Source organism: Oryx dammah, unplaced genomic scaffold (assembly GCF_014754425.2).
Source record: "Oryx dammah isolate SB20612 unplaced genomic scaffold, SCBI_Odam_1.1 HiC_scaffold_29, whole genome shotgun sequence".
Taxonomy (NCBI): domain Eukaryota; kingdom Metazoa; phylum Chordata; class Mammalia; order Artiodactyla; family Bovidae; genus Oryx; species Oryx dammah.
This window is the reverse complement of record NW_024070213.1, coordinates 86,203,598-86,224,231: the sequence shown is the minus strand read 5'-3', so window position 1 is coordinate 86,224,231 and position 20,634 is coordinate 86,203,598. Positions and strand designations below refer to the sequence as shown.

Below are 20,634 nucleotides of genomic sequence, written 5' to 3'. Positions count from 1 at the left end.
GGGAAATGATCTTAATTTGATTCTAGGGTTGATTGTCCTGGACACTGTTAAAGGCCACCCAGAAGGCCATGTAGAATTGATTTGAACTTAACTTTCATCATTGTTAATTCCTTGGCAGACTTGCTTTTTATTCTAATTTAACTTTAGTAGCCATGATTGCATTAAACCTAGTTCTTCTTTTTATTCAAATAGTAATATCAAGAAAGAATATCTAATAGCATTGTGCATTTAAACACAATTTCTTGTTTTGTAGATTTTCACTGATAATTGGCCTTATCATGTGTTTCATCTGAAAAATCAAGTTTTTTGAGTTCTTTATATTTTGAGAACATTAAAAGGTTTACATTGAGCAAGCATAGTGTTAAACAGAGATGGGTTAAATATGTTAATATTTCATCTAAGGAAGATTAAAATTTACTTTGTCACCCAGACAAATTTTTTTTGAAGGAGGAAATTTTTTTATTGTAATATGTTTAAATAATTTATGTCATTTGCTAATTTTTTCCAAATATATAAAGGTCTTCTGATCTTGCCTCCAGATTAGTTCATCCCCTAGCTTAGAACTTCTTAGTGGACTCTTGTATCAGGATCTCTGAGTTACTTGTTAAAAATGCTCATTGTTACTACATCCTTCTCCAAAAGTGTTGAGTTAGACTCTAGGGAGGATGCCCAGGAATTGCATTTTAAATATGTAACCCTTATATGTGGTGTGCAGAATAAAGCTTAAGTCCCTAAGTCTAGAAGCAGCATAATTGTTAATATAATTTTAAAAAATCACTTAAACTGTTTCATTTGACAATGGAATGTAAGCATCAGGTGGTCAGAGACCATGTCTGTCTCATTTGCCACTGTATTCTCTGCCTTGCAAATATTAAATGCTTACTAAGTAATTATTGAGAATGAATGGAACTAATAATCCCCCCTCTTTTTTTTTTAGCAAGCAAGGACTTAGCACAAACTTCTTACTTCATGGCAACCAACAGGTTTATATTTTAATATTTTTCTCTTCTCTTTTTGGGATAGTACTTTACTTGGGTTGGCATTGTCACTTTTTGTTGGGTATATGGAAAGATGATAGGTCTGGCACTTAGTAAGCTAGGAGCCAAGGATCTAGTCAAGGATCTCTGATATTAATAGAATGTGTTATAGACAAGTCCATGGTAAATGTTGATTTTTCTGCACAGTTGTTATGCGTGCCTTAAAATTTCCATGCTGCTTTTTAAATTTGTTAAGGTGATAAAATATTTTTGTTGCTGATTGATAGCCAACTTGATTCTGCATTTGTTACTTTACATTTAAATATCCAAGAGCATAGTTTTGAAAGTTTATTTAAACTTGGATTTCATTGCCAGTTGGTGACTAAAATCTAGTTTGGAGGATTCTGCTGTAATTGTGGTATTTTAAAAGGTACTCTTTGTCTTCACTCACTCCCAGATAAATGGGCACATATATGTGTGAAGAGTTGTGATACTTTTTCTTTCTCATTCCCTTTTTAAAGAAAAAGTTAACACATAACATGTATTACCAAATTATTTGCTCATTCTCATCTCCAATCTACTCTGTAGTTCTTGGAAACCAAAGATACTCCTAATGACTGTCGAGGCTAAGAAGTTCATTTTTATAGCCTGATGGGAGAGATTTTAAAAATAAACTATCAAGCATATTCACACTTGAGTGAGTGATTATCTATTCATTGTTTAAAAGAGACCAGACCTATGACTGGCAAGAAATAAGATAATTTTTAGGATAGTTTCTTAAGTATTTGATTTAGGGATTGTACATATTAAAAATGTTAAAGTTTTTCTTTTGTTCTGACCTTATTCTTAGGCTGATTAATCCTTATTTAAAAAAACTGAGTACTCAGTCTTTTATTTTTGTTTTTATTTTTTCTGGTCCTTCATCAGTGTGTGGATTAAATGATGTGTAGGCAAAAAAATTAGACAAGTTGTAACCTGAGCACATGGGTTAATGGAAAGATTAGGTTGGGTGTTGGATCAGAGCACTGGCTATTTCTTGCCTTTCTTGCTCTCAAGTGTTTTTTTTTCTTTTTCTTTCTTTCTTTTTTTTTTTTTTAAATAATGGAGAGTTTTTTAACTTTGGGTTCAGAATTTAGAGCTCATGACACTCTCTTGTTTCCTTCCCTCTGATGTCAGCCTGCATTTGACCACATTTAGCCTGCAGTACACACCTCCTGTGGTGGCCTGTGTCTGCATTCATCTGGCTTGCAAGTGGTCCAACTGGGAGATCCCAGTCTCAACTGATGGGAAGCACTGGTGGGAGTATGTTGACGCCACTGTGACCTTGGAACTTTTAGATGGTAAGTTTTAGAGTAAGGGACCTTGAAGAGCACTTGCTCTTGATCTATCACATACCTGGCCAAAGGTGACTTGATTTCAAATAAATACAGTTAGTTGAGGTTATTCTTGTTTCATTACTTCTGTCTCTCTGAATTTTTCTTAAATGTTCTAATTTCATTTGTAGAACTGACACATGAATTTCTACAGATTCTGGAGAAAACCCCCAACAGGCTCAAACGAATTTGGAATTGGAGGGTAAGAATTATTGTTGTCACTTTCTTTTGACTACATCAGTGAGATACCAGATACGGATATGTACCCTAGGTTTGGAATTTCTACTTTTTATAGTTATGCAGTGGTTACAATTTCAACTTCATAGCTGGGATACTGGCTCAGAAATCCATTGATGTAGGTAACAGCAGGATTTATTTTGTGTTTTGCAACTCTTCATGGTTTTTATTTGGTCAGCAACATTGGTTGAGTATTTTTTTGTGTGTAGAGAGTGTTACAAAGGGGGAAATTTTGGCTTTTCTGAGACAGAATGTTGGCTTCTTATATAGGAAAGATACAGAGTTAGGAGGTTAGAGCTGGTATTGTAATTTTATCTTTGAAATTACTTGCTTTTAAATGGATTTTAGAATTTTGTTTTTATATAGATCACAGTTCAAAGTTATATTTCAGGTATTCTTGAAAGTCTTATTTATGATTAACAAAATTATTCTTTTTTTTTTTTTTTCAGTGTCAGAAAGCTTAAAAGTATTCCTTGCATTTCTGAGAATTCTAGACTGAGGATGCTTAATTTCTTTCTCCTAAGTTGAGTTATAGAAAATGAGTTTGCCTAGGGTTCAAAGGAGATTTGAGAGTACACAAGTCTTATCTTTTACTTCTTTGTAAAACTTTACCAAAATTTCTAGAGTTTTAGACTAACTGTAATCATAAGACAAGGATGTTCATGAATGAATACAACTTCATTATTTTTATTGCCTTGTAGCGGGATCTTAGTTTCGTGTGTGTGTGTATGTGTGTGTCTATATGTGTGTGTGTGTGATCAGTTGTTTTCTGACTCTTTGCGACCCCATGGACTATAGACCACCGGACTCCTCTGTCCATGGAATTTTCCAGGCAGTACTGGTATGGGTTGCCATTTTCTCCTCCAGGGGATCTTCCCGACCCTGGGACTGAACCCATGTCTCTTGCGTCTCCTGCAGTAGAAGGTGGATACTTCACCACTGTGCCACTTGGGAAGCCCCTAGTTTCATGACCAGGGTTAGAACCTGGGACCCTGGCAGTGATAGCACCGAGTCCTAATCACTGGACTACCAGAGAATTCCCACAATATTATATGTTTCACTATAGGTACTATGCTGTATAGAGGATCTCTCAGATATATTCATCTTGTATAACTAAAACATTTTGCCCTTTGACTAATATGTCCTTGTTTCCTCCTTCCCTCAGTCTCTGGAAACCACTATTCTACTCTCTACAAGTTTGACTGTTTTAGATGCCTCACATAAGTAAGATCACATAATACTTGTCTTTCTCTGTCTGGCTTATTTACTTAGCAAAAGGTCCTCCAGGTTCATTTATGTTGTTGCAAATGGCAGAATTTCCCTCTTTTAAAAATGTTTTTAAAAAATTTAAATTGTGGTAAAATACAAATAACATAAAATTTACTGTCTTAGCCATTTTTAAGTATACAGGTATTACATGCATTTATACTGTACTCCAGTGTTCTTGCCTGGAGAATCCCAGGGACAGGGGAGCCTGGTGGGCTGCTGTCTGTGGGGTCTCACAGAGTCGGACACGACTGACGCGACTTAGCAGCAGCAGCATACTGTTCTACAGTCATTATTACCATCTATCCCCATAACTTTTCATTTTCTAAAACTAAAACTCTATAACCATTAAACAATGACTGTCTATTCCCCAACTCTGGCAGCCACGATTATATTTTATTATTTAGACTATTGCTAGTACCTGTAAACCTCATGTAAGTGGAATCATTCATTATTTGTTTTTTTGTGACTGATGTATTTCAGTTAGCACGTTCTCAAGGTTTATCCATGTTGTAGCATATTGTAGAATTCTAATTGTTTTCTTAAAAGGCTGAATGATCTTTTGTGTGTTTGTACCACATTTTATTTATCCATTCTTCCATTGATAGACATTTGGTTTGTGTCTGCATTTTAGCTTTTGTGTATAATGCTGCAATGAATATTGGTGTACAGTATCTCTTTTGAGACCCTGCTTTCTATTCTTCTGGGTATATACCCAGAAGTAGAATTGCTGGGTCATAGGCTAGTACTATTTTTATTTTGTTGAGGAACCACTACACTTTTCCATACTGGTGTACCATTTTACATTCCTACCAAACAGTTCAGTTCAGTTGCTCAGTTGTGTCTGACTCTTTGCGACACCATGAATTGCAGCACGCCAGGCCTCCCTGTCCATCACCAACTCCCAGAGTTCACTCAAACTCACGTCCATCGAGTCGGTGATGCCATCCAGCCATCTCATCCTCTGTCGTCCCCTTTTCCTCCTGCCCCCAATCCCTCCCAGCATCAGAGTCCTTTCCAAGGAGTCAACTCTTCGCATGAGGTGGCCAAAGTACTGAGGTGTCAGCTTTAGCATTGTTCCTTCCAAAGAACACCCAGGACTGATCTCTCCTTTAGAATGGACTGGTTGGATCTCCTTGCAGTCCAAGGGACTCTTCAAGAGTCTTCTCCAGCACCACAGTTCAAAAGCATCAATACTTCGGCACTCAGCTTTCTTCACAGTTAACTCTCACATCCATACATGACCACTGGAAAAACCATAGCCTTGACTAGATGGACCTTTGTTGGCAAAGTAATGTCTCTGCTTTTGAATATGCTATCTAGGTTGGTCATAACTTTCCTTCCAGGGAGTAAGCGTCTTTTAATTTCATGGCTGCTATCACCATCTGCAGTGATTTTGGAGCCCAGAGAAATAAAGTCTGACACTGTTTGCACTGTTTCCCCATCTATTTCCCATGAAGTGATGGGACCAGTTGCTATGATCTTAGTTATCTGAATGTTGAGCTTTAAGCCAGCTTTTTCACTCTCCTCTTTTACTTTCATCAAGAGGCTTTTTAGTTCCACAGAGTTCTAATTTCGCTGTTAATGCGTGTTTTTTTGGCAGTAGCTGTCTAAAGGATGTGAAGTGGTCTTTGATTTGTAATTGCCTAATAATGAATGATGTTAAGCATTTTTCATATTGTTATTGGCCATTTGTGTATCTTCTTTCGAGAAATGTCTATTCTAGTCCTTTGTCCATTTTCAGATTGGGTTGTTTGGTTTTGTTGTTGAATTTTAGGAGTTCTCTGCACATTCTGGATACTAATCCCTCATCAGATATATACTTTACAAATATTTTCTCCTGTGTGTGTTGCCTTTTACTCCAGATAGTGTCTTTTGATGCACAAAATTTAAATATTTCCATGGAGTCCTTCTTTGGGGAGGGGTGTGGTCACCTGGCCTTTGCTGTCATATCTAAGAAGTTATTGCTAAATGCAGTGTTGTGAACCTTTTGTTCTTTGCTTTCTTCTAAGAGTTGTATATATATATTTTTTAATTGGAGGATAATTGCTTTACATTGTTGTATTGGTTTCTGCCTTACAACAAGTGAACCAGCCATTGTTGTTGTTCAGTTGCACAGTCATGTCCGACTCTTTGAACCCCATGGACTGCAGCATGCCAGGCTTCCTTGTCCTTCACTATCTCCTGGAGTTTGCTCAAACTTGTGTCCATTCATGCCATCCAGGCATCTCATCCTCTGTCGTCCCCTTCTCCTCCTGCCTTCAATCTTTCCCAGCATTGGTCTTTTCCTTTGAGTCGGCTCTTTGCATCAGGTGGCCAAAGTATTGGAGCTTCAGCATCAGCATCAGTCCTTCCAATGTATATTCACGGTTGATTTTCTTTAGGATTGACAGCTTTGATCTCCTTGCCATCCAAGGGACTCTGAAGAATCTTCTGTAGCACCACAATTCAAAAGCATCAATTCTTTGGTACTCAGCCTTCTTTATGGTACAACTCTCAGATCTGTACATGACTACTGGGAAAACCATAGCTTTGACTATACAGACCTTTGTTGACAAAGTGATGTCTCTTCTTTTTAATACACTGTCTAGGTTTGTTATAGCTTTTCTTCCAAGGAGCAAGCATCTTTTAATTTCATGGCTGCAGTCACCATCTGCAGTGATACTGGAGCCCAAGAAAATAAAGTCTGTCACTGTTTCCATGTGGTAATGTATATATGTCAGTGCTACTCTCAATTCATCCTACCTTCTCCTTCCCCCACAAGGGGAAGTTCTCTGTGTTCACAAGTCTGTACTTGGTGCCTGTTCCTGCCCTGGAAATAGGGTCATCAATACTATTTTTATAGATTCCATATATATGCATTCATATATGATATTTGTTTTTCTCTTTCTGACTTACTTTATTCTGTATAACAGGTTCTACATTCATCCACCACAGTTTAACTGCCTCCAATTCATTCCTTTTTGTGGCTAAGTAACATTCCATTGTATATAGGTATCACAGTTTCTTTTATCCATTCATCTGTCAATGGACACCTAGGTTGCTTCCATGTCTTGGATATTGTAAATAAGTAGTGCTGCATTGAACATTGGAGTATAGTCTTTTATTTATTTATTTATTTTTTTTTTGGAGTATAGTCTTTTAGAATTATGGTTTTCTCAGGGTATATGAGTTTTATTGTTTTGGATCTCAGATTTGGATCTTTTATCTGTGTTAATTTTTGTATATGGTATTAGGTAAGGGTCCAGTCTCATTCTTTTGCACGTGGATATGTAGTTTTCCTAGTACCATTTGTTGAAAAAACTGTCCTTTCCCCATTGAATGGTCTTGGCATCCCTGTCAAAAATCATTTGACCATGTATGACAAGGTTTTTTCTGGACTTCTGTTCCATTCATCTATATGCCATTACCCCACTGTTTTGATTACTGTGGCTTTGTAGTAAGTTTGGGAATCAGGAAGTATGAGTCTTCTTGCTTGGTTTTTCATTTTCGAGATTGTTTTGTCTATTCAGGGTCCTTTGAGATTCCATATAAATTGTAGGATGGATTTTTTATTTCTGCAAAAAATGGCGTTGGAATTTTGATAGGGATTGCAGGAAGTATTGCTTTGAGTATGCACATTTAACAATACTAATGTTTGAATTAATGTTTGGATCCAGTACATGGGATGAGTTTCCGGTTATGTTTTCCATAATATCTTTCACCAGTGTTTTGCAGTTTTCACTGTGCAAGTCTTTGTGTGTTAGTCGCTGAGTTGTGTCCGACTCTTTGTGATCCCATGGATTGTATAGCCCACCAGGCTCTTCTGTCCATGGGATTTTCCAGGCAAGGTTACTGGAATGGGTTGCCATTTCCTTCTCCAGGGGATCTTCCCAACCCAGGGATTGAACCCGGATCTCCTGCATTGCAGTCAGATGTTTTACCTTCTGAGCTACTAGGGAAGCCCGTGCAAGTCTTTTACTTGGTAATTTCTAAGTACTTTCTTCTTTCTGATGCTGTTGTAAATGGGATTGTTTTCATATAATATCCTTTGCAGATTGTTTACTGTTCATTCAGGGAATTGTGACTGAATTTTATCTTGCTACTTTGCCTAATTCATTAATTCTAATAGAATTAGAAAAAACAATTTTTTGATGGCGTCTTTGTAGTTTTCTACATATAAGTTCATGTCATCTGCAGACCAATAATATTACTTCTTCTTTTCCAATTTGATGCCTTTTATTTCTTTTTCTTGCCTGATTGCTGTGGCTAGGACTTCCAGAAGTGTGTTGAATGCAGGTGTTGAAAGTGAGCATCCTTTCCTTATTCGATATTAAGGAAAGCTTTCAGTCTTTCACCGTTGAATATGATATTCACTGTGGGTTTTTTATATATGGCTTTTATTATGTTTAGATAGTTTACTTATATCCCTAGTTTGTTGAGTATTTTTATGTTGAAAGCGTGTTGAATTTTGTCAAATGCTTGTTCTTCATAAAATGAGATAATCGTGTGTTGGTTTTTTCCCCTTCATTCTGCTTATGTGATGTGCTTGTGTACATGCTCAGTCGTGTCTCACTTTTTGTGACAGTATAGCAGTTGATTTCTGTATGTTGAACTGTCTTTATATTCCAGGAATAAATCCCACTTGGTCATGATATGTAGGTTTTAAAATAGGCTTTCAAATTCATTTTGCTGGTATTTCGTTGAAGATTTTTTATCTATGTTTTTAAGGGATATTCGCCTGTAGTTTTCCTTTCTTACAGTGTTTTTGTCTGATTTTGGTATCAGGGTGATGCTCACCTCATAGAATGAGTTGGGAAGTATTCCTCCTCTTATTTTTTGGAGAGTTTGAAAAGGATTGGTGTTACTTCTTGTGGTGGCTTTTCTTGTTCTGGAGCACGGGCTCTACGTGTGCAGGCTTCAGGGATTGGAACACACAGGCTGAGTAGTTACAGGTCAAGGGCTCTAGAGCTCGTGCTCAGTAGTAGTTGTGCACGGGCTGAATTGTCCCACGTCATGTGGGATCTTTCTGGACTAGGGTTTGAACCTGTGTCCCCTGCATTGACAGGCAGATTCTTAACTACGTGACCACCAGGGAAGTCCCCAAATTTTGTTTTGATTTTTCTCTGTTTTTCTTTTTTCCATTTTATTCTTTGCTCTAATCTTTATTGTATCTTTCTCTGCTACCTTTGTTCCTCTTTTTCTAGTTCCTTAAATTGTAAAAGTTAGTTATTTTGAGATGTTTGTTGATTTGTTTTTGTGCTTCACAGCTTGTGGGATTTTAGCTTCCTGATTTTAGTGTGTTTATAGCTGTAAATTTCTCCCGTAGCACCACTTTTGCCTTTTGCTACATCCCTTAAGTTTTGAAATGTTGTACTTTTGTTTTCCTTTTTCTCTTAAGTATTTCCCTTTGATTTCTTTGATCCATTGTGATCCACCCCCCCCCCGCCCAGTTTTCACTAACTTTTATCTCGTTTTGATTTTTAGTATGATATGTGTCTTTTAAAATCTGTTGACTAAGTTTGCGGCCTAACATATGGTCTGTCCTGGAAAATGTCTCATATTCACTTAGAGAATGTATGTTGCTGATTTGGGGGAGGGTGTTCTGTATATGTTTGTTGGATCTAGTTAGTTTATTATTTAAGTCCTATTTCGTCATCTTCTGTCTGATCTATCTACCATTGTGAGGGGCTGTTGAAGTCTTCAACTATTACTGTAAAGCTGTCTATTTTTCTTGAATTCTTTTAGGTTTTGGCCTCATAATTTTGATGGCCTGTCACTAGGTATGTAAATGTTTATAACTGGTGTGTCTTATTTCTATACCTAGCCTTTTAACATATATAATGTCCTTCTTTGTCTCTTAAAACCTTTTTTGATTTAAAGTCTATCTTGTCTGCTCTTAGAATAGCATGCATGTTCTCATGGTTACTGTTTGTATTGTATTTCTTTTTCCATCCTTTCACTTTGCTTGTTTGGGTCTTTGGATCTCAGTGGCATATAGATAACTGTAAGTTGGAGTTCGAGCATATGTTTTTATCCATTCTACAAATCTATCTTTTCCTTAAGAGTTTAGTCTACTTACACTTAAAGTAATTACAGGTACGGAGAGATTTACTTCTGTCACTTATGGTATTTTTTATATAGGCATACCTAGTTGTATTGCACTTTGCAGATACTGCATTTTTTATAATGAAGGTTTGTGGCAGCCTTGTAATGAAAAGGTGTGTTTGTGCGATTTTCCCAATAGTATTTGCTCACTTTGTGTTTGTTAAATTTTGGAAATTCCTATTATGGTGATATGTGATCGGTAATCCTTAATACTACTACAACTCAAATGATGGTTAGCATTTTTTAGCAATAAGGTATTTTAAATTAAGGTATGTGCTTGTTTTTTTAAGAAATAATACTATTGTATATTTAATAGACAATATAAGGATAATTTTTATATGCACTGGGTAATGAGAAATTTTTTGTGGCTTGCTTTATTGTGATGGTGATGGTTTAGTTGCTCAGTCTGACTCTTGTGACCCTGTGGACTGTAGCCCACCAGGCTCCTCTGTCTATGGGATTTCCAGGCTAGAATGCTGGAGTGGGTTGCCATTTCCTTCTCCAGGGTATCTTCCCAAGCAGGGGACTGAACCTAGATCTCCTGCACTCTAGGCAGATTCTTTACCGACTGAGCTACCAGGGAATTCCCTGACTTAATATTGTGATATTAGCTTCACTGAGATGGCCTGAAACTGAACCCACAGCATCTCCACAAGTATGCTTATATGCCTTAGAGCTTTTTGTCCATTTCCTGCATTACTGTTTTTTGTACTTAGTTGATTTTTCTTAAACTTTCTTGCTTGTTTTTTGTATTCTAGGCTGCTTTCTTTGTATTTATCATGGGATTATCTTGAACATCCTAAAGTTACAGTACTCTGATTTTTTTTTTCTATTTGGTTCCTCAGACTTGATAGAATTTCCATTGTGCTGTCTTCAAATTTGCTGATTTTTCTGCCTCTTCAGATCTGCCTTTGAAATCCTCCAGTGCATTTTTCATTTCAGTTATTGTACTTTTCAGCTCCAGGATTTTTTTTCTGGTTTCTTTAAAGAATTTTATTATTTTCTTTTTAAATCTCTTTATCTTGTTTTGTTAACATGTGGTTTTCTTAAGTTTCAACTTCGTTTCCTTAAGTGTCTTTAAGGCAGTTATTTTAATGTTTTTGCCTAGTAGTAGATGTGCCATTGGGTTTTTTCCAGGACAGTTTCTGTTGATTTTTTTTTTTTTCCTTTCGAATGGGCTTCTTTATATGCCTTGTGATTTTTTGTTGTTGAAGATCGAATGTTTAAATCTTAATAACACGGTAACTCTGGAAATCAGATTCTCTCGCTTTCCTGGGTTTTGTTATTTTTTGTTTTTGTATATTTGGGCTGGTGGCTTGATTTTAAGGGATATCTCTGTGCTGAAGATTAGCCTGATGTGTAAAATTGTGGACTTCTCTTTTCTGAGCCTTCTCCTAGACATTTCTGTATTTGTAGTTTTTAAATGTTCTACCATAATGTCTGGCTCCCAAAGAGGGAAAAGGAAAAAATGAAGTGGGGGAGGAAGGGTATTGGCCCTTTGTATCTGGGGAATTCACTTCAACCAGAGGAGGAGGGGATCCCAACAATGGAGGGAGGTACAGCAGTGGTCTCCTGCCTCTGTGTGCCTCTGTGATTGAAAGCAGCAGTCAGCGATCAGAGCAACATCTCCAGCATTTGCCAGTCAGGTTTCCCCAAGCTGTGAGAAAGCTACTGTAGGAACGGGATGCACAGCTACCTGGGGCTGAGAGCTGAAATTGAGGGAAATTAAACCCAATTATTTGCCATGGCTTACTTATCCTGGAAATTACAAGCCTTCAGCAGACTACAGTGTTCCAAAATAGTTATAGCAAAAAGATTCTGCCTGTACAGTTGTTGTTTAGGTGGGAGACAGATTCTTAGGGCTTCCTACTCTGCTGTCTTCACAGAACTGCCCTCCTTTTTTAAGGCTAAATGATATTTCATTGTATGTATAGGCCACATTTTTAAAATCCGTTCTTTTTTTTTGTTGAACACTTGGTTTGCTTTCATACCTTAGGTATTGTGCCTCTTTGCGATCTTGTGATTCTTGATTGAAGTTTTAAAAAATCTTAAATCTCCTGATGGTAATAATTATCAGTCTCATGTTAGAGTAGCCTTCTGGTTATGGGCTATCCCAACTCCCAGTGCCACAGCAGACACAGTCTACTCATTTCACTGTCTTTTTTCCCATATGATGAATTACTTGAAGTGAAAAAATGCTATTTGCTTCATTCTAGGCATGGCAGGCTGACAGGAAAACAAAAGCAGATGACCGAGGAGCAGATGAAAACTCTTCGGAGCAGACAATCCTTAATATGATTTCCCAGAGCTCCTCAGATACAACTATCGCAGGTTTAATGAGCATGTCAGCTTCTTCTACCACAAGTGCAGTGCCTTCCCTTCCAGCCACTGAAGACTCAAAGAGCAACTTAAGCAATGTGGAGATGTTGTCAAGTGAGCGCTGGCTGTCCTCCCACCCTCCTTTCAAGGTAGAACCTGCTCAGGGTTATCGGAAGAGCGAGAATTTAGCACTTGGAGCTGATCATTCCTTACAACAGGATGGTTCAAATGCGTTTGTTTCCCAGAAACAGAATAGTAAAAGTGTGCCGTCAGCTAAAGTATCACTGAAAGAATACCGTGCAAAGCATGCAGAAGAGTTGGCTGCCCAGAAGAGGCAACTGGAGAACATGGAGGCCAATGTGAAGTCACAGTATGCGTATGCTGCCCAGAATCTCCTGTCTCATCATGACAGCCATTCTTCGGTCATTCTGAAAATGCCCATAGAGGGCTCAGAAAACTCTGAGCGGCCTTTTCTGGAAAAAACTGACAAAACAGCTCTCAAAATGAGAATCCCAATGACAGGTGGAGATAAAGCTGCCTCTACAAAACCAGAGGAGATAAAAATGCGCATTAAAGTTCACACTGCAGCTGACAAGCACAATTCTGTAGATGACAGTGTCACAAAGAACCGAGAGCACAAAGAAAAGCACAAAACTCACCCATCTAATCATCATCATCATCATAATCACCACTCACACAAACACTCTCACTCACAGCTTCCAGCTGGTACTGGGAACAAACGTCTGGGTGATCCAAAACATAGTAGCCAGACAAGCACCTTAGCACACAAACCCTATAGCTTGTCTAGCTCTTTCTCCTCTTCCAGTTCTTCTCGTAAAAGGCCCCTCCCTGAAGAGACTGGAGGGGCGGCATATGATCATTCAACCAAGACTGCCAAGAGTGCTAAATCCTCTTCCATAAATTTCTCCTTCCCACCTCTTCCTACAATGGCCCAGTTGCCTGGGCATAGCTCAGACACAAGTGGCCTTCATTTTTCACAGCCCAGCTGTAAAACCCGAGTTCCTCACATGAAATTGGATAAAAGCTCCACTGGGGCCAATAGTCACAATACACCCCAGACCACAGACTATCAAGATACTGTGAATATGCTTAACTCCCTTCTCAATGCCCAGGGTGTTCAGCCCACTCAGCCCCCGGCGTTTGAATATGTTCATTCTTACGGAGAATATATGAATCCACGGGCTGGTGGAATGTCCTCCAGATCTGGCAACACAGACAAACCCCGGCCACCACCTCTACCATCAGAACCTCCTCCACCACTTCCACCCCTTCCCAAGTAAAAAAGAAGAGAAAAAAGCTTCTTTAAAAACACATTTGTTTTTAAACTACTGATTCTGGACTAAGAAAATTACTTCTCATATGAAATATGTCACCCTTCTTGGACTAGGAAATAAATTAATATTGAGACATAGGTGGGAGGATGGTTGAGGGCCTTGGTTGTTAATATCTCCTGCCTCAGAAATTTAACTATTTTATTATAGTTTTTACTGGTATTGGAGAGGTGAGAATGTGTTAAAGCTGTGAATGATTCAGAATACTTTCTCTCTTCTTGGCCTCTCCACCTCCTGATTAGGTTGATTAGAGTTGATATCTTCCCTCTTCTTGCCAGGACTGAAATATGGAGGGTTTGTTTTATCAAACAGTTGTGGATCCTTTTGGTGTTTAATATATCAGAAGAGAGGAAGTATTTAAACGTCAAAATCTTTTAAGAGACTTTAAAAAAATAATTTAAAGAAAGTAAGTTATCTGTTTAGTTTTTTTTTTTTTTATAATTGGGGGAGGGGGAGGGATTTTGCTGTGTGTATGAGATCCACAGTAATGAGTCCTTCCGGGTGGGATTGGAGGGTTGATGGTGTGTGTAGGTGGGATGGGAAGATAGGATTTTGGCCATGAGTTCTGAGACAGGCTCTGGCCACTTGAAGTGTTTCGACCTGTAAGTGTGTATATAAGTGTGGATATGTGTGATATTAAGTATGTGTGTGTTTAAAAATCATGTTTTATCTTTCCCTCCCTGTCCTTCACCATTTCTACTTCTCGACAGTCTACTAGAGAGAACACGGTGTGGCCTTTTTGAGCATAAAGGGAGGAAGAGGCATATATTTGGCATGATATTTTCCCCTATTCTTTATGTTGTAATTGAAGGTAGCCTTTTAAATTCTAGTTTGGGCAGGTGCAGCCAATAGTCTGATTTTGAACTCTTACACGAACTTCCTTTTTTACCCTCTTTTTCCTTTTGATAGAGAACAAAGATGGGATTGAGGAAGAAGGCTGGAGAGCTAGGCTGGCTTTGGCCCTACAGAATTGTATTTTTTTTTTTTTGCCCCCCACGTTGGGCTTTAGGAAAGTGTTCAAGTGAGAGCAGTCTCAGGGTCCCTGAATGGAAGTGGGGTGTGCTGTCCTTTCTGTGAAGCCCAGACCATATGTGAGAATAGTTTTGGGAGAAGCCATGGAGCTAGAGGATACTGAAAACAATGAAAATTGTGATTGGGAATTTTTAGGACATTATATTTTAAATTATATTATGAATGTAAGACTTTCTGTATGTCTGAAGGGAAGCAGCTGCATCCTCAATTTTTGCAGCCTGTATGACTTCAGAGATCGGAACTTACGAATTTAACAGTGCTGATGCCATGAGGGTGAGCAAGCCTAGCCTACAGATAACTTATGTTTAGATTGTCCATCTTAGGTGGCTTTAATTCTAGGCAGAAGTTCTTCTGGAGATTTCTAAAAGTCCTTTAGAAAAATGGATCAGGAGTCCTGTTCTTATGGGTACTTAATTGCCCCATATTTTAGGAGTGAATGTTTTTGTTGAGGAAAGAAATCTTTCAGGGGGCTAGAAAGAATTCTAAGCCCAGTTGTCCAGCTGAAAATGACACCAAGTCACAGATCATTTACTGTGATATTCTTCAGTCTTCATGGTGTTTTTTGCTATGGAAAAGGTGATGCAATTTGAATTTGTCTTCTTGATTTTAATGCAGCTTTTTTCACACCAGATATTCTTTATGGATAAATTGAATTTTCTCATTGGAAGTCATAGGGAGATAGGAGTTTTATGTGTGCTGCTGCTTGCCGGGGACAGGTTGGGGAGAAAACTGAGGCAGTTGGAATTGCCGATGCACTGGCCTAATACAGGAGGGAATTTGTACAATAAACCTTAACCGAAGGTGATTAGTGTCCTACGTTTCTGCATATTTTAACTGTCTAGAGTGCCTGCCATTGCTGTGCAAAGTGAGCTCTCTGCTGATTGATACACCAGTAATACTTTTGACTTGGAATGTCACTTTACTTTTACAGATGACATTTTCCTCTTTTTCCTTGATATTTTCTGTGTTATGTTTGGTAATGGGTAGATGTGTGATGTGTTTACTAAATTTAGGCTGTTCGTTTAGATTTTGTTTGGTGGAGTCAGCTTTCTTCCTTGACCTTTAAAGGTTATTAAGTTTGCTTTCGTACCTTTGTGGAAGTGATGATCACTGATTTGATTATGAAAATGTCTCTTACAGCTTTATGTTTTTCTCGTGAAATGTCGCATATTTTCTAATCACAGTCTCTTCCTCACCACAGAGATACATGTTCACTTGGCCTCAGCAGTTCTCCATGGCAGTCTGTAGTTAGTTCCTTAAAACTTTGTCAGGAGTGACCTTGAAAAAAGTGCTTACTAGAGCCTAAAAGCTGCTTTCTGCTGCATAGTCTGGCCTTTGCACTAGTAGATCATTGCTGTTAGAGACTTTTCTGTATTAGTCCCTCCTGATACTGTTTTAAGATTCCTGTAGTGTCTGCTTTTATATCTGTGCATATGTTATATGCCTCCTTATGGGCTCTGCATGAAGTGTTCGCTGCATTGTCTTTGGGTTAGCAGATGTCCCTGTCAACTAGCATGCATGTTGTCCAAATTCCATAAACTTAGGCTTCACGAGGTTGTGTGGTTTCTAAACACTGTGTCGTCTTTTGCCCTCACCACTTCAAAGAGTGAGAAACAGGATTTATACATCCAAAGTTAGTCTCGTAAACATGGCTTTTCCCCCCTCTTTTAACCTAGACTATCAAGGATAAGTGGTGATAAGCAGGCCTGGAGCCTCAAGTTCTATAAATCTCATTCCTGAAACTTTGCTTGAATCTCATGTTGGCAAAAACGATTATCTGTGAATTATCCTTAGGACTTTTAACCAGATACCTGTATTGCTGTTCACTTACCTTTAGTGAAGCATTAATCTAAAGCTGCGTTGGTCTTCTGAAGAATCAGTTATGCTTTTTGGGTTTAGAAAATACTGGGAATTAGTCTAGTCTTTTTACTTGAATCAATGTGTTTCCATATCTGAGACCCTCAGCACCCCTCCACCTTTTTTAATGATTTTAGTGTTTTCATTTAATGTATCCTTTTACATAGTTCTGTATTATTGGCTTCACCAGTATTGATAGAAAAATTAAATCTCCAGGTGGAACAGCAATGGATTAGAATATAGAAATAAAATCATGGTAACATCAGTGCTGGGTTTACTTTCACCTCTGCTACCTAATTCCCCACATTGAAAATCCATTCCCCTCTTTGTTCCTGGACAAAGGCCAATTAGAGGGGTCTTATCCCAGTATGGTTGGATTCTAAACATACCTGTATTTCCCACAGAAACGGGACTGTGGGAACTTGGGAACTGATTAACTTTTAAGAGATTATTCCTTTGTTGATGATCTGTTTTGATCTTAATGCCAGGGAAAAGGGATTCTCAAACATCTTGAAGTTGGAATACAAATGTTACTGTCTTGGGGTTGGGAGAATTTAAGCAGCCTATGCAACCCTTCACATGGTGAGAAGTAAGCCCTCTGCAGTCCCATTAAACTTTCAGTGACTGATGTCTCCCCAGATTTCTTGTGTTGCTGCTTGTCAACACCCAGCTTTTAACTGAGTATCTGTTCCTGGTGGTTTAAAGAATGTTCATGTTGTATCACACTGTCAAGTTTTATCTCTTTATCCCTATGTGGGATAAAAAGCCTGGTACTATAATCCTGCCTGATAGAGTGGTCTTGAGTGAGAATTATTTTTAAGTGGGAGACCCTTCCATTTTAATGTCTCTACAGGAATGTTTACTGAAAAGTGGTGTCTACTCTTCCTGTTTTTAAGTGTGTATTCATGGTGAATGAAAAGAAGAGAAAGACTTGGGTTTTCTGTTGCCATATTAAGCATGGAGAGGGATGCTTGACAGCATGCTAATTGAAGCCAGAGCAAGTATGTCTCCATCAAGTTATCAGGAACTCTTCAGTTGAAAGCTGAGGCCTCAACTGATTAGTGGTTGATCACATTGGATTTGGTTACAAGATGGAGTGCTGGCTGGGTTAAGCACACAAAAGAATGCAGCTGACTTGACTTAGTGTTAACCTAGGTTTCTGGATTTGAAACTGACCACCTCCTCACCCTACTCCCCACACCTAAAACTGTTTTCTTATCAGACCAAAGAGCAAAGAAGGAAAAAAAAAAATGAAACACTTTACCAATCTATGTCACTCAGGTACAATTTTGTGGTGATATTTTTGTCTTTTTTTTTTTTTTTGTATTGCTCCTAAGAGTCCTTTCTCAGCATATTATTCTGCTCTTGCCTCTGTCTTCCTTGGGGCACCTCAGTTCTGGATGCTACTCCTGGGATCTCTACTGCTGTTATGTGAATGATAAGACGTAAGTGACCATTACAGTAAGGGCTCTTTGTAAAAAATTTTAAAAAATGTTTTTAAAAATTAAAAAAGTACATTGTATACATTTTATAGTCTGGCTATCAATTTGATATTTTGCTGTCAAGTATGTTTCTCAATCTGTATTTATCCATCCCATCAATAAATGTTAAACACTCATCTGATGATCATTTATGTGTGCTGAGTCTTCAAGATAGTCTTTATCTGTCATTTCATTGATACGGTAATAGTTGTCTTAGTTTTAGTAGTATAGTATGTACTTTCTTACTGCACAGGATCCTGTGGGAATTGAGTTCAGTGGGAATACCTAAGATTTGATCATCACAGTGAAGCTGACAGTGTAAGTATGGTGTAGCTGAGGGGAGAAAGCCCTCATTCTACACTTGTCACATGGATACCTGGAAGGATGCCTGGCACACAGAGAAACAGACAGCTCTAACAGAAGATAGCAACATGTACTGCTTATCTAGTGAGCGCTCTCAGTGATTCATACTTGTATATTTGGTTCTTTGAAAAAATCTGAAATGTTGGTATAGACAGCAGTGCTTTTATAAGAAAAAAAATTAATAGCCTGTGACAGTGAATACTCACCCTTTTCCTGGGAAATAATAAAATCACATACACAAGGTAATTCTTGTAAATTATACATTTAAATGGAAAGAATTTTTATGCTATAATGCTTAAAATTATTTTTTAAAAAGTTAGTAGCTATAGTTTAAAAGCTCTAAAAGGAAAGATAAATTTAACAGTGTTAAACACTTCTTTAAAAAAAAATCGAGTTCTGTGCATTTCTTCTTCCATTTTCTGAAATACTACAAGAACATTTTTGTTGGCGGTGCCCCTCCTGAAACTTTAGTGATAAAGTTGCTGATATTTTAGGAATATTGGTCTGACTTAAATGGAAGAACAGAGAAGTAGTAAATGAATAGTGTGAGAATGGATGATATTATAAAGTCATACATTTAGTGATTTGCTTTTGTTAAAAGAGATATCAACTGTATCATCCTTGGGAATATATGAGGTATAAATCAACATAAACTTCCAAACAGCTAGATCCCTAGTTACAGAGGTTTGTTAAACTAACTGGTATAGGGTTAGGGTTCAGTGCCTAAATCATCCCGGTCTCTGACACTTTTGAAAACCAGTAAGATTGGCTTGATCTCTATCATTCAACATTCTGTAGAAAGTTTGAAGCCCTCTCTATGACTTGTGTGGATTCCTTAGAGGCTTGTATTTATTGTAATCTCTAGCTCTGGGGCTACTTCTGTTGAATTCATTCATTTCGGGGATTGTCACTTGTCTTGTGCTACCTTTTTGGCACTGTGGAATTTTAACCTTTTCTTGATTCACATAACACTCAAAACCAAAGAACCGCAGTGATGAAAACAAGTTAAAACTGAAAGCTAGATTACATCTTTTCTGGAAAGTAGTTTTAGGCACTCCCTTGCCTTTAATTTATTCCTTAGTTAGAATATAGTATTTACTAAGTACTATATACCATTTACTGATGGCAGTAAACAAAGCAAGCATCTTGCCCTCATACAACTTACATTCTAGTTGTAGAAGAGACAAAACACGCTAGATGATAAGTACTTTGGAGAATGTAAAGCAGGGAAGGAGAGGGATTTCATGTGTGTGGGTAAGATTGAAATTGGAAATAAGATGGCTAGGGAGGAAGGCCTTACGAAATTTCAGTTCATCAAAGACCTGAAGAGGTGAGAGAGCAAGCCGCAGGAAGATGATTCTAGCTTGCAAAGTTTGTGAGGTGAGAAGATAGTGGCATGTTTGAGAAAGAGCAGAGGCCAGTGGGGCTAGTTACAGAACTGACTGAGGAAGATGGTAAGTAGTAGGATAATGTGGTCATAGAAGCAGCAGCAGACTAGATAAAGTAGGGCTTTGTAAGCCATTATAAAGACAGTGAAATGGAGCGCTGTTGACAAGTGTTGAGAAGTGACATGATCTAGCTTGGGTTTTAAAATACTCATTTGGTGGGGAATTCCCTGGTGGTACAACAGTTAGGACTTTCACTGCCAAGGGTCCAGGTTCAATCTCAGGTCAGGGGACTAAGATCGTGAGCTGCTGGAAGCTGTGAGGTGTGGACCCCCACCCCACCCCACCCCCAAAATATTCATTTGGCTGCTGTGTTGAAAGTGGACTACAGGAAGTCAAAGGTAAGGGGACACACAGTAATTAAGGTACCGGATGAAAGTGGCTTGGACCAGGTTGGAAGTGCTGAAGGTAAGAAGTACATATCTTGAAATGGGAGCCGGTAGGATCTGCTGTATGGAGAAGGACATGGCAACCCACTCCAGTGTTCTTGCCTGGAGAATCCCAGGGATGGGGGAGCCTGGTAGGCTGCCGTCTATGGGGTCCCATAGAGTTGAACACGACTGAAGTGACTTATCAGGATCTGCTGTAAGGTTTGAAGAGAAATCAAGGATGACTCCCAGTGTTTGGCCTGATAAGCTGGAGGAAAATAGATGAGAGTGACTATAGAAAGTACAGGATTTTAGCATTCATTTATCCTCCTCCCCCTCCAACACTCACTTCCTCTAGGATTAGCCCCCAAAACTCCAAATTAAAAATATCCTTCAATTCATCTTTCCTAACCTCTATTTATGAACAGCCTCAGGTCTACTTTAACCTGTTCAGTAGCTAACAAAGTGCTCCTCGGA

At 38.3% G+C, this 20,634-nt stretch overlaps 1 protein-coding gene across 1 annotated transcript in view; it reads left to right on the top strand.

Moving 5' to 3' along the window:
* The window catches only part of LOC120858167 (cyclin-T1), a 40,871-nt gene extending 22,742 nt beyond the window's left edge, over positions 1-18,129 (top strand). The window contains exons 6-9 of the mRNA XM_040234056.1: positions 938-983; positions 2,154-2,317; positions 2,482-2,552; positions 12,157-18,129. Coding sequence (XP_040089990.1) covers positions 938-983; positions 2,154-2,317; positions 2,482-2,552; positions 12,157-13,560 — 1,685 coding nt within the window. The 3' untranslated portion in view covers positions 13,561-18,129. The remainder of the gene's footprint in view (positions 1-937; positions 984-2,153; positions 2,318-2,481; positions 2,553-12,156) is intronic.
* Positions 18,130-20,634: the final 2,505 nt, after the last annotated feature.